Source organism: Triturus cristatus, chromosome 6 (genome assembly GCF_964204655.1).
Source record: "Triturus cristatus chromosome 6, aTriCri1.1, whole genome shotgun sequence".
Lineage (NCBI taxonomy): Eukaryota > Metazoa > Chordata > Amphibia > Caudata > Salamandridae > Triturus > Triturus cristatus.
Window position 1 is genome coordinate 150,837,933 of NC_140589.1, and position 14,675 is coordinate 150,852,607.

The following is a 14,675-nucleotide window of genomic DNA, read 5'->3' on the forward strand; positions in this document are numbered from 1 at the left end:
AACCAACCGTTTGACCAGGAACACTTATTTCGGCCTGGTGTCGATTCCTCTTTGGACAAGATGAAAAAAGATACGGATACTGCCAAATCAATGGGAGCTTTGCAATCGCAAGCTCCCAGAAGTTCCTTTCATCGCTCGTCTTATAGGGGCGCCTCTAGAGGTTTTACCACTGATAACCCCTCCACTTCCTACAAAAGTCCCACCCAGACCTCATCTACTAGAGGCTATTACAGAGGAGGCTACAGGGGCAATAACAACAAGCGTAGAGGCAAAACTACCAATACTCGCACCGCCTCCACCCCCAAACAATGACTTCCCTCCACTCCCCCTGACCACTCTACTCCGGTTGGGGGAAGATTGCTACAGTTCCTACCAGTCTGGAACACCATTACCACGGACAGGTGGGTGAGACAAATCATCGAATCCGGTTATTGCCTAGAACTCACTTCAACTCCCCCAAACATACCACTCAAACAGCGTCCAATGTTAACAGGGCATTTAACGCTTCAAAAACAAGAGGTGCTTTCCCTCCTACAAAAACATGCAATAGAACCAGTTCCCCTGCATCACCAAAACACAGGGGTTTACTCCCTGTACTTTCTCATTCCAAAGAAGGACGGAACCCTGACACCCATCTTGGACCTCAGACCATTAAACCTCTACAATCAGACGATTTTCATATGATCACTCTTCAACAGGTCCTTCCTCTACTCAAACAAGGTGATTTCCTTGCCACCTTAGATCTCAAGGACGCCTACTTCCACATTCCCATTCACCCTGCTCACAGGAAATATCTTCGATTTGTAGTGGACGGTCAGCATTACCAGTTCAAGGTTCTCCCATTCGGAGTCACCACAGCACCCAGAGTCTTCACAAAATGTCTGGTAGTGGTAGCAGCCCACTTAAGAAGGCAACAAATTCCCGTCTTCCCATATTTGGATGAATGGCTCATAAAAGCCAAGTTGCATACCCAGTGTGTAAATCACACACACACCACAATCCAACTACTTCACGACTTAAGGTTTACCATAAACCTCACAAAGTCTCACCTCCAACCATCACACATCCAACAATATCTAGGTGCCACAATAAACACCTCAAAAGGCCTTGCATATGCCAGTCCAGCCAGGATGGCAAGCATGCAAACCCCTATAACAAAATTCCAGCCGCAACACTCACTTCCAGCTCGAGTGTTCATGCAACTAATAGGGATGATGGCCTCTTGTATATTCATAGTACCTCATGCAAGACTCCAGATGCGCCCCTTACAGGAATGCTTAGCACGTCAGTGGAACCAAGCTCAAGGTCAGGTAACAGATCGAGTGTTGGTGGACGGCCGCACACATCACTCTCTGCAGTGGTGGAACACCCAAAACCTTTCCAAAGGGCGACGGTTCCACAGATTGTGCTAACTGCAGACGCATCGCTATTTCAAACTACTGCAACAGATACTGGTGGTCGCCGCTAAAGAGGAGTACTGCTATGCAATCTATGCACAGTGTGTGATCTGCAGCTCATATGCCTCGAAAGGAAAATGCTACTTACCAGTATGCATCTGTTCTTGGCATGTAGAGCTTCAGATTCACACACGGCCACCCAACTCCCAGGCTACCTTTATCTGCTCCAGTATTATCTTAATTAGATACAACATACATGGACATCTATTTCTGTTTCTCACAAAACTCCATCATTTCTCTTCTTGGCGAAAAAACTATCTGAAGATGGAATCGATGTCCATGCGCACTATTGTCCAAAGTGACTTGTGACTTCCAAAGACTTATTCCAATACAACAAGAAAGTGCAAACATCTGGGGCCCAACACCAGATGGCGATCTATTCTCTACAAGCCAAGAACAGATGTATACTGGTAAGTAGCATTTTCCTTTCGTAGGGTTTAAATTTAGAAAATTGCCATTTATCTACCATCTGATATAGGCCAGAATCTCCGACAATGAATGGTGGTGACTCTCGGTGTTTTGAGACCTTTTTGAATGTTGATGCAGGCTAAAAGTCAACTGCGGGCCATCAGCATGCATGTAAAAGTAGTCCCTTGCTTGGGACAAAAACAATGCAAGGAGTCAAATTTAGATGTTAAACGGAAAAGGTGAAAAATTCAAACCTTGGGCAAATCTGAGTTCATCTTTTGCGGGCAAGAATAAAAGGTGGACTGACCGACCGACTGACTGATTTTAGTTGCTCAGAATAAATTGCAGCCATTTCATCATCTGACAATCAAAACTCAAGTTGTTCTTTTAATCAGGAATGTTTGATTGTACTTAATACAGCAGATAAGTCCAAGATGACTAGAGCATTGTCACTTCAACCACCCACTTCCTGCCAAGAACTGTAAGTTTTGGTACGAGACACCATTCTTCCACCTGATCTAAAGCAGTGATGGAAAGGGTCTAATAGACCATGTCCCTCATCAAAGTCCTGTATCTTTAGAACAATATTTTTTTAATAACATTTAGAAGAGGTTAAGGGCAAGAGACTGGATCTGAAGTTTTTTGTATCATTTGCATCCAAGAAAGATTTTTTCCAGTAAAGACTTATAAATAGCTTTTTCCCATTTGTATGGCATTTGGCTAGTGGCATAGAATTACTAGAAGAGACTATCATATTTTGAGCAATATATGGAGCTATCATCTTTATAAATTTGGCAAAGTGGCAATCTAAAGTGGATCTCATAGGCCAACTAATAGATATGATTGATAACAGGTGGTGTTTTATCATCATTTGGTAGGTATATGATGAGAAAGACAAGTCAAAATCTGACATGGGTTCTTGTGTAAATTGAGTGCAAATCTTAGCATTTGATGGAGAGATAGTTAATGAGCTTTAGAGAAGATCTTTGTACAATATGCCCATTGGGGAATGGATAATGTTCAGTTGCTCACCGTAAAGTGTTGCTTAAACTTTTATGATGTAGACTGTGTTTGACTAGCTATAAAAGTAGGGCACCATTTTAGTAATGTGGTTTACGGATTATGATATCAGTATGGGTATAGTACTTTAAAAACAGGACATCCACCTCAGAGGATGGAGAGCAAAACATTTCTTTCATAAAATAATTGTGTGTTATGTGGAAATTATACCTAATTGTAAGAGAGGCATTGAAAGCCAATTCAGTTGAGAATTGAGTGAAAACATTTTTGGGATGTAATGCTGTTGTAACTTTATCTACATTGCCAAGGTCCGTAAGTGGCAGAATGAAGGGTTACCACCAGATCAGTATTCTACTGAGAACGCCATCCTGGTGAAGAATGGCCAGCGTTGGCCACTACTCATCGATCCTCATGGCCAAGCCTTTAAATGGATATGCCAGATGGAAGGTGAGAAGCTTCACCACGTGCAGGCATCTGATACGAGCTTCATGAAGACTGTGGAAAATGCAATCCGTTTTGGGGAACCTGTTCTGTTACAGGTAAGCTCACAATGGATGTGATCTCTTTGAATGTATTTTCAAACTTGAAAACCCTCATTGTCATGGACACTCATATATATGTATTCACATTGAAGTTTCATTCTTTGCTTCTTTATTGTAATGAGTGCCCACCTTATCCCATATGTCTGCAGTACCACCTACTTATGTTACTTTAGCCTTAATGTTTTGCCTTTCTTCTAGCTCCTTTCTCCCAATACATTTTTACAAGTTTGCTTTTTGGGAATCTATCCTAGGAAAATGTGAAAGCGTGATAATTATCAAACAACTCATAATTCCAATCCTTTTGCAAATTCCTGTTTGTACAGGGATCAACATTTAGCCAGGAACTAGTAATAATTGTGTGCCACTTATGGTAGTGCTCTTGTTCAAAGGTCAATTTGTAGAGGGACTTGTGCCCATGATAATTCATCAGAAGTAGAGCTCAACTGTTTCCACCCCGAGTCTCACTATCACTTTTTCCAACCCAAAGAGCATATTTGTGTTCATGTCTTACCCAAGATAATCAATGCTTTCTGCCTATTTTCCTACAAAAGATATTAAGTGCTGCAAGAACTATTTTCTCATGCTTCTGAGGAGTGTGCAGCTATGTTTAGGACTTCAGAAGACTCCAGTATCTCTTTCAGTGAGCTCCACAGGCTAAAGAACAATCTTTGCTCGACTTTGTATGATTGTACAATCGGACTCACTGCAGCATCTCTGAGTGGGACACAGAAGAAGAGCAGGCCTCATTTAATATACTGGACTACAGTAACATGTTCACCATTATTCCATTTTATTAGGTACTACATTTTCGGTTTGTAAAGATGTAAGTGGTAAGAAAGTCAGGTAGGAGACATGTTTACTTACCACTTTTGTTGGCTGGAGTAGTTGCCTTTGCTCTGTTTATCTCAACTAAGAGTAACCAGGTTCTGGGGAAAGCATGCATGAAGAACTTCCAATGGAACAAGACATCTGCGAACTTTGAACCCCAACCTGCCAACCTCAATATCCTCCCCCACACCAACAGGCACCACATGACCTTCCGCTCACCTCATGAGAACAGCTCCTCACCCAGAACATCATATTCATCATAAACTCCATCCATTCGGAATCACCCACCGACCCCTGTCCCCACCGCCTCTTCAGCCTTGAAAAAAGGAAAATCAGCTGCGAACTTACCACCATTCTCACCACAACCATCACCACACCACCTTCCGACGTATGGAAACACGCAGAAGTCAGAACCCTCCTCATGTAACCCTCCACCGACTCCGGCGAACTCAAGAGCTACCGCCCCATCTCACTGCTCCCATTCCCAACTAAACATCTCGAGAAGGTCATGAAGCGTCAGCTCACTGAACACCTGGAAAGAAACAACCTGCTTGGCACCTCTCAATACGGTTTCCGCTCCAACCATAGCACCGAGATCACCCTGATCGTCGCCACCGACGACATCTGTACCCTCATAGACATAGGTGAATCAGCAGCCCTGATCCTCCTTGACCACTCAGCAGCTTTCAACAATCAATCAGTCATTTGTAAAGTGCAGCCCTGTCACCCTTAATGGTATCTGGGCACTGAGGGTGCCATGGTTCTGTTAAAAAGCCAGGTCTTGAGTTTCTTTCTAAAGTCTGCCAGGAAAGGTGATGTTCAGAGGTGAAGGGGTGGGTCGTTCCAGGTCTTGGTGGCAATGTATAAGAAGAAGCAGCCCCGGTCTAGCTGCGTCGAATGCTGGGAGTGTGTGTGTGAGGGTAAGTGAGGTGGAGTGCAGGTGTCTTACAGACAGATAGAAGATCAGTCACCAGTTGATCTAGGATGGAACTTTGTCATGGAGAGCTTTGTAGGCGTGTGTGAGCATCCACTACTGGCGTCTCTTCTGGATGGAGAGCCAGTGGAGGTTTCTGAGGTGTGGAGTGATGTGGGTCTGTCTTGGGAGGTCCAGGGTAAATCTGTCTGGAGTGTTCTGTATGACCTGGAGTCTTCTGAGGAGATTCCGGCGTAGAGAGTGGTGCCACAGTTGAGGCAGCTGGTGATGGGGGCCTGAGTGACGATCTTTCTGGTGTTGATTGGGATCCATCTGAAACTTTTGCAGAACATGTTAAGGGAGTGAAAGCAGGAGGAGGCAACTGTGATGATTTGTCATTTCATGGTTAGTTGGCTGTCGTGGATAATGATGAGGTTACGAGCATGGTCGGTTGTGTGGGAGCAGGTCTGAGTTCTGCTGGCCACCAGCTGTGGTCCCATATGGAGGTGTTCTTTCCAAAGATCAGTACTTCTGTTTTGCCAGAGTTGAGTTTGAGACAGTTGTCTCTCATCCATTTGGCTGCGTTGGACATGGTGTAGCAGAAGTTGGTTTTGGAATTGGAGGGGTCTTCAGAGAAGTCTAGTTGAGTGCCGTCTGCATAGAAGATTATCTTGTCTGTGGAATCTGACAATGTCTGCAAGGAGGATCATGTAGATGTTGAACAGGGTGGGGCTGAGTGTTGATCCTTGTGGTACACCGCATATGATGTCCTGGGGTGTGGAGGTGAAAGGAGGACAAAGGATGCTCTGTGTGCATCTTGTAAGGAAGGCGGTGATCCCCTCGAGGGCAGTTTGCTGTATGCTGTAGAGTCTGTCAATGAAGGTATGGTGGAAGACGGTGTTGAACGCGGCATAGAGGTCGAAGAGGATCAGGGTCACTGTTTCTCCACGGTCGAGAAGAGTTCTGATGTCATCTGTGGCAGTGATCAGTACAGTCTTTCTGCTGTGGTGGGGACGGAATCCTGATAGAAAGGAGTCGAGAAGGTGGTTTTGTTCCGGGTATTCGATGAGCTGTTCGTTGATGGCTTTCTCAAGTACTTTAGCCGGGTAGCGGAGCAGGGAGATCGGTCAGTCATTTTTTTTAGGTCGCTGGGGTTGCCTGAGGGTTTATTTAGGAGGGGCTGACCTCTGCGTGTTTCCATTCTTTCAGGAAGTTTGCTTTGGAGATGGAGGTGATGAGGATGCTGGTGAGCTCTGTGCTGATGGGGTTGGATCCACGTTTGAAAAGATGGTGGGGACAGAGGGTCGGTGGATGTCCCAGAGTGGATGGATGACATGATGGCTGTAGTGGTCTTAGTGGTAAGTGGAGACCAGGCGGTAATCGTTTGGCCGGTGTTTGCTGGGTGGATGAGGTTGTCAAGGCTGAGTGGGTGGGGGTCGAAGTTGTTGTAGATTGTGGTGATTTTGCTGTGGAAGTAGTCCGAGACGGTGTCACAGAGTTCTTGGGATGGATGGATTGGGTTCTCTATGGTTGTCTAGTTGGGGCATTCCTTGACTATTTTGAAGGACTCCTTCATGGGGTTGGCTGCAGTCTCAATGCGGGCCATGAGTGCTGCCCTCTTGGCTTACTTGAGGTGCAGGTGGTAGTTGCTGAGGGCTGCTTTTTGAGAAGCTCTGTCGGAGGGGTTCTTCGTGACGAGCCATTGTTTCTTGAGTTAGTAACAGTCGCGTTTGGTGCAACTGCTACCAACCCTGAATCCCACCACACACTCATCAAGGGACTTTACCACATCGAGATACAGGTGTACGCCCTCATATGAATCGCATCCTTCCTCACAGTTTGAACCCAGAGAATCCACCTGCCACTCTTTGCCTCGGAACCATCTGCAGCATCCCTCAAGGTTCATACCTCTGCCCCATCCTCTTCAACACATACATGAGGCCCTGGCTGACATCATCAGAACCCACAACTTCAACATCATATCCTATGCCGACGACACCCAGCTCATCCTCTCGCTCTCAGCAGACCCATCCACCACGAGGACCAACTTCCACATTTGCCTGACGAACATCGGTGACTGGATGAAGACCAACTGTCTGAAGCTCTGCACTGACAAGCCTCAAGTGCTGATCTTTGGGAACAATGCCTCCATGTGGAACGACACCTAGTGGCCCGCCAAACTCGAACCGACTCCCACACCAGCAGACCATGCCCGCAACCTTGGCATCATCCTGGAAAGCAAACTCAGCATGAAATGACTGATCAACGCAGTCTCTGCCACCTGCTTCCCCACTCTCTGCATGCTCTGAAGGATCTTCAAATGGCTCTACTTCAGCACAAGGAAAACCGTCACTCAAGCCCTAGTCACCAGCCGGCTGGACTACGGCAACGCACTGTACGCAGGAACCACCTCCCAACTCATGAGAATCTAGACGATACAGAACTCAGCGGCCAGACTCCTCTTCAACCTGCCCAAAAGGACCCATATCAACCCCCACCTCAAGAGCCTCCACTGGCTCTCTATCCAGAAAAGATGCCAATTCAAGATGCTGGCATGTAAAATCTAAACATACATGTCCATCTTTTTAAGTACACAGCAACCTACCCTATGGGCTACCTAGGGACTACCTTTGGGGTAACTTATATGTAATAAAAGGGGAGTTTAAGGCTTGGCAAGGGGATTTAAATTCCAAGTCGAGATGGCACTTTAAAACTGCATGCAGGCAACAGTGGCAGACCTGGGACATGTTTTAATATGCTACTTAAGTGGGTGGCACAATAAGTGCTGCAGCACCACTGGTAGTATTTAATTTACAGGCCCTGTGAATTATAAGTAAATTAAATATGCCAATTGAGAATAAGCCAATGTAACCATGTTTTAGGAAGGTGAGCATAAGCACTTTATCACTGGTTAGTAGTGGTAAAGTACACAGAGTCCTAAGGCTAATAAAAACAAATTCAGCAAAACGTAGAGGGTAAAGGCAAATGTTTGGGGGTAACCTTGCAGAGAGTTACTAACTGCTAAATGAATCCATTGTAACAAATTGTTTGAATTCATCAGTATCATATTTGGAGCGAGCCAGCCTAGGTGAATTTATTTTATGTCTATGACTAATAGGAAATGCATTATTTTTTAGGATGTTGCTGAGGTGTTGGACCCAAGTTTAAAGCCAATTTTGAGTAAGGAGATCTATCGAAGAGGAGGGCAGGACTACATCAAGATTGGAGATTCAGAAATAGAATACAACCACAATTTCAGGTGCTATTGTCAAGTCATTAATTACATTTTTGGGGAGTGTTGTATTGCTCTTGCATGGTAACAGTTTCCTAAACACCTACATTTCCTTCTGATTACACAGTGTGCTGCAAAAGGCCCTATACATCAATGGCTTGATTGATTCAGCTCTGCACAAAGAATGTCTGTAACCCATTTTGTGCGTCTTCAATCAGTAAAGATTTCAGGAATCGTGGGTTGTTTCCTATCAGTTGGCTCATTATGGTGATACGCCACATGTGTGTGGGGGCTAATTACTTTATTGAGTGGACCTCGATAATGGTTAGTAATCAGGAGATTCCACTGGGTATACAGCTTCTTTATTCTCAGCCTCTGTTGCCTATTGAAATGGACTTCTCCTGGAGAATTAGGCTATGACTTTTGATTCATTTATAATTCTGGCACTGCTTGACACCATATTGTGAATCTTGCCAAACATTTGACTTAACACCATCAACTCACTCTAGGAGAGTTTCGTCAAGGCACATCAAGTTCAGCAAAAGATTTATGGGGTGACCCTCAAAATGAAGTTGAATCTCATTTTAAATCTTATCTTGTAGATCTTGCAAATATCTCTTGGCAGTAAACTAAGATATCATAAAGTGAGTGGTCGAATGTAACATAAAGTGACTGGTCCACTTCACAACTCTATTTGGTTCTGTAAAAATCCCACCTGCGTTTTTTGTAAAAAAAAAAAAACAAAGCAATGGGAGTAAACTGAGGTCAAAGATTTTAGTTCTGATGGTCTTGCCATCAGAAGCAAAAAACAAATCAACCCTCTTGAGCTGTAGGAAGGTGCTTAAGACGTATCTATTCACTAGACATTGATATGTGGCCATACAATCTTTCTTTTTGTTTTTACTAAGTTCAACGCCTAGAGACAATTAACTTGTAGTGAGTTCCACATAAATAAAAAAATGATATTTCAAATTGTTAAAACAGCAAGTTCAAAATCACTATTTCCGTCCCATTTATTATTATTAAATGTGGTTGCAAATAAGAAGTCGTTTCCACTGAAAAGGCTTTTTTTTTTTTATTAACTGGTAACCACCATTTTATTTTGATTGGATTTGATTTTGAGTTTTACAAAGCTCATACAAATAACCTGAGGCATCTTAGTGCTAAGTAACAAGGTAATAATAGACCAGAGCTAATATTTATTAAAAAGCCACTTTTTTGATGACTTACAGAAGCTCAGAAGAGGAGAAGCAGTTTTTATTTCCAAAGGAAGCATATTCCAGTTCTAAGTGGCAAAGACCACAAAGCTCTTGCCACCACAAGAGGAACGTTTGTAAAATGGCACTACCATATTCCTGGCCGAGTCCTCTCAGGAACATACCTTCTGATTTTTTGTCTTAGAAAATGTGGACCTAGGCCCACATGCATCAAAGCAAAAACCGGTCGCAAACAGGTAGATTCTCAGAATCTTCCCCTTTGCGACCGGTATTTTTGCATTTGGGATGCATCATCCCAAATGCAAAAATCGCAATTTAAGTAATCTCTAAATTGCGATTACTTAAATTGCGATTGCATTTAAGGAATCTCAAATTGAGATTCCTTAAATGCAATGCATTAAAGTAAAAAAATTAGCGATTTCGCTAATAGGGGGAGCAAATTACCATGAAGTTGAACTTCATGGTAATTTGCAAAAACTCAGAAAAATGCACTAAAGTTCATTTTTCAAAGTTCCATTTTACACACACACATGCCCTTGGGGCATGTGTGTGTGTAAAATGTACTCATATGCAGATTTCAGGGGTGCAACAGGTTGTCCTTTTGACACCCTGGCACCCTTGAAATTGCATGAGCAACTTGCGATTCTCTAATTGAGAATCGCAAATTGAGAATGTCTTCCCATTCATTCCTATGGGCCTCTAGGCCCATAGAAATGAATGAGGAGGTATTCCTTAATTGCAACTCGCAATTTGCGAGTCGCAATTAAGGAATGTTTAGAAATCGCTATTTTTTCAGCGATTTCTACATGCATAGCCTTTTGCTATTCCTTATTAGCGAATCCTTATTTTTCGCTAATAAGGAATCGCAAATGGCATTGTTGATGCATGTGCCAGCTAGTCCCTAAAGCACTTTACAAGTAATACAGAGTGCTTTGAACATTATCCTCTTATGGACAGGAAGCCAATGTAGACTCACTAGGACTTGGAAAGCAGAGTGGAATCTCTGGATATTCATTAACATCCTCGTTTCTGAGTTTTGAAGAACCTGATGGCTTGAGTCGCCATCAGATTGGTTTGATTAATAAACGTGGCATGCCTTTCTTGCACATTTTCACGTTGTACTTTTGAAAGTTTCATATGTTAATAATTTTCACACTGTTAATCATGTTTATTAATAACACACTTATGAACAGACGTGATCAAGCAAAATTATTTGCAAAATAATCATGCTCCATCAAATCTGAAGGTTTTTCAGGTGAACTTTTTGCATGTTCTGATACAATCCATTACATTAGTCCACTCTGGACTTTGCAAGGGCCAGAACAACTGTTTATAAACAGATTAGAGGGAAGGAACTGAGCTAGTTTCCTGCTCAAACGTAGCAAAAAGAAGGAGGTGGACATAACCTTATTTACTTGATCCTTATAAGTAAGCCTATTGTCGATCAGTACTCCCAGATTTTTCACCTTTTTCACTGGCACTGGAAGCGGGCCTAAATCATCTGGCCACCAAGAGGAGTTCGAGAAGTAGATGTTGTTCCCAAATAAAATGACCTCTTTTGAAGAGTTCAACTTTAGACAGTTGTTATCCATCCATAAGCTTACATCCCTCATACAGTTGTGAAAGATATAATTCGGATCTGGGCCATTCCTGGATAGAGAGACAACAATTTGGGTGTCGTCAGCATATGATACTATCGGCCACCCAAACAATTTGACTCGAACTGCTAGTTTTGTTACATAAATGTTGAACAGTGTCAGACTCAATGATCCCTGGGGAACACCGCATGGCGAAGAAAAAGATTTGGAAGTAAATTCTCCCCAGGGACACCGTTTGAACTCTTTCAGTCAAGAAGGATCTAAATAGAGACAGATTCACACCACCGATACCCATGCCTTCCAGCCAGTCAGTCAGAAGATCATGGATGACCTTGCCGAATGCCGTGCTCAAGTCAAATAAAATGAGGGCTGCATTGCCCCCTCTATCAACTGTAGCCCTGATCATCTCAGTGGCCACATAAGGGCTGATTCTGTGAAGTGCCATTTACGGAACCCGAATTGGGAATCATCCAGCAGGTGATTATTATCCAAAAACGACTATACCTGAGAGTTAATTTCCTTTTCAATCAGCTTAGCTGGAAACAGCAGCCTAGAGATTAGTCTATAGTTGTACAAATCTAGAATTCTATTTCTTCAGTAATGGGAGCATCGATGCAGATTTCCAAACTTTGGGGAAAGTGGCAGTCCTGAACACAGCATTGAATATAGTCGTAAGTTGAGAGGCCACGAAGTCGGGAATGAGCTGCAAAATGTTGGTAAGAGAGGGATCCAGTCGGGAGCCGGATTTGGTGGTGAGAACCAGCTGTTTCACTTGATTCTCTGAGAAGGGTCTGAACTTAAAGAGAGAAGCCTTGCTATCTTCCCTAGGATGGTGTCCTTAATTATATAAGGCGTAGGTCCCTGAGAGGAGAATTTATTACAAATGATCCCTACACTGTTTGGAAAAATTGACGCTAAGGAGTCCAAGAAATCCTGATTGTAACCCTCCATGATCTTGACAACAGGAGAGAAAGTTTTGTGACAGCTTGGAAAAGGGCTTTATTAGAACCACTAGCGGATTAAATGGAACTAATGTAATATTTAGACTTTTCCCCAAGAATACGTTTTTTATATTCTGCCAGCAGAGTTTCATACTTTTCTTTTTCAATAATATAATTTTTCCTCCAAATACATTCTTGTTTGTGACAATCTTGTTTGACTGCCTGAAGTGTTTCACCAAACCAGGGAGAGGTGAGTTTATTTCTTCTAGATGGATTCTGTTTGATCGGAGCCAACTTATCTACTGCTGCCATCAGCCAAGTAGAATAGTAGAACAACATTTTATCCATGTCGTCCATCTCAATCGGCGACTCGGTGAGTTGACCAAAATTGAATTGAGTTCCTGCACACTTATCTGATGCCACGCCAAGAAAAAGATGGTTTCCTGGAAACCTTCGTAGGGGCGATTTTATTTAGCTATGAGATTTCCCAGGTGGCTACAGTATGATTTGTATCAAAAAGAAGGGGGGGACTAGGAGCTAGTTATGGTCCAGTACCTGTGCTCCATATAGTAATCTCAAACCAAACAGTGGGTAACTGTTCTAGGAATGTCATGCTTCATCATTGGATATTGCTCCTCATCGGGCCAGGGCTGCAATGCGCTACGTGTCCCCTGAAGGGTCGATTTAGCGGAGATCTTTTGATAACGCCCTATGATGAGTAAGGGTGTGAGATTGAGGGGTCGTAAGGAAAAGTGAGTGAGTGATTGAATGATTAAAACTGGCTAGGGAATACCATAACGAAATTAGTTTAATGTGTGGCTTCCCCAGACAGGTTAAAGAACCCGTAGGTTGTACGTTTACTGACTAGGCAATAATGTGCCTCAGTAACTCTTCTGTCGACATGTTTCGCGCCCTAAAATGGTCGTAACGGCGCTTTCTCAGGACCAATGAAGTGAATAAAACCGTGAATGGGTACAGAACCCTACTAAAGAGAAATAGGCCGTTCCCCTGACAAGCTACAAGGTGGCTTAAGCTCAATCAGTGACCGCTCTTGCAGGCACACGTGTAAGGGGTAGGTGTTAGAAGGCAGTGCACCCGACGACAACCCCCGTTATGGTGCGGGCGAACACGCGCTAGCCTATGGAGCGACCCACAACTTACTAATAGGTCGCAACAAGAGCGGTCACTAATTGAGCTTAGGCCACCTTGTAGCTTGTAGATATCCAAAAATTCTTTCAGATCCTGTATTACAGAAAAAAAAATGCTGGAATTCTAAGGGGAGAGGTGAGCATGCTCTAACCCCACAGAGGATGTGCCATAAAGAAAGACACTACCATTAAAAATAACTATGAAAAGTTTTCTCAACAGTAACTATAGGCCCTGTGAAAGGACCTGTAAATACACTGGTTGCAATTGTCCTGCTTGTTAGATTGGTGCATACCTATTCAGATTCAATGATATACAACGATAATATGGAAGGAAGCATAATTTATCTGGGTGAACATTCTCCAACCTCAGGAAGGTTGTCTGGTGGTTCCATACATGCTACATTGGATCCCAAAGAGCCACCAGACAGCGTCCATCCCCGATACCCTTAAAAAGCTGCACTTCCCTTGGCAGTAACCAGTTAGTTCACCAACTTGTCATGTAGTGTGGTGTCATCATAAATTGTAGCCCATTTTAGAATGTTGCATATCTGTTCATAGTTTGAATGTAAAATTTGATAAAACAGTTTATATGTGCTATGTATATCGTTATGTGAGAGCATGGCAAATAGGTGGAAGAAAAACCTTCAGTGAAAAATTCATAATTTTCATAATTTGATGCAGGATTTGTAGACCTGTAGAGGCCAGCAGGATGGGCTTGGAAAATGTCCTATCACCTTGAGTTATTCAGGATAAAAATACATGGATTGTTGTATCTCTGAATATGTAGATGCTTTAAGCAGGCAAATAAGAGTCCTGGATTCACAGTTCTGTAAAGAATTAATGGATCCCAATAGAAAATAATGTGCAATGCAAAGGTCTAGCTTCCACACTGTGCCACCAGTTTTTATGTTCATGGGCAAAACGTGTCTTCCCATGGTCTACACTTACCTCTTGAAAGGACCAAAGAAGTCTGATCCCTTTATCCCCATCCTGATAGATCTACAATGGTTGCTTCTAGATGCTAGAATTCACTGTTAAATTGCTTGCATCACCCAAAAAATCATACACCTAGGTCTGTACACCTACTTGAATTACAAACGCATGGCTTGTGGAAGAACGAGAAGTAGCAAGAACCAAGCTTGCATGACTCAGGAACTCTGAAAATACCACAATCCAAGACTAACTACATCTTCTCATACTTGACTGACTATAAACTGTGGTACTGCATGCCTGAAGACCTGAGGAACAACAACGCTCTCCATTTCATAAGGAACTTGAAACCTCACCTATTCAAGACGTTTCTATAAATACTTTCTCCTGGCCAGTCTGTGCCCCTCTTCAATATCATGCTGAAAGGTTTTCTCTACCATT

The 14,675-nt window shown here is 43.1% G+C and overlaps 1 protein-coding gene across 1 annotated transcript in view; it reads left to right on the plus strand.

The window, feature by feature from the left end:
* DNAH14 (dynein axonemal heavy chain 14) overlaps positions 1-14,675 on the plus strand; it is an 894,889-nt gene that overhangs the window by 652,722 nt on the left and 227,492 nt on the right. Inside the window, exons 67-68 of the mRNA XM_085610384.1 lie at positions 3,194-3,424; positions 8,306-8,427. Coding sequence (XP_085466510.1) covers positions 3,194-3,424; positions 8,306-8,427 — 353 coding nt within the window. The remainder of the gene's footprint in view (positions 1-3,193; positions 3,425-8,305; positions 8,428-14,675) is intronic.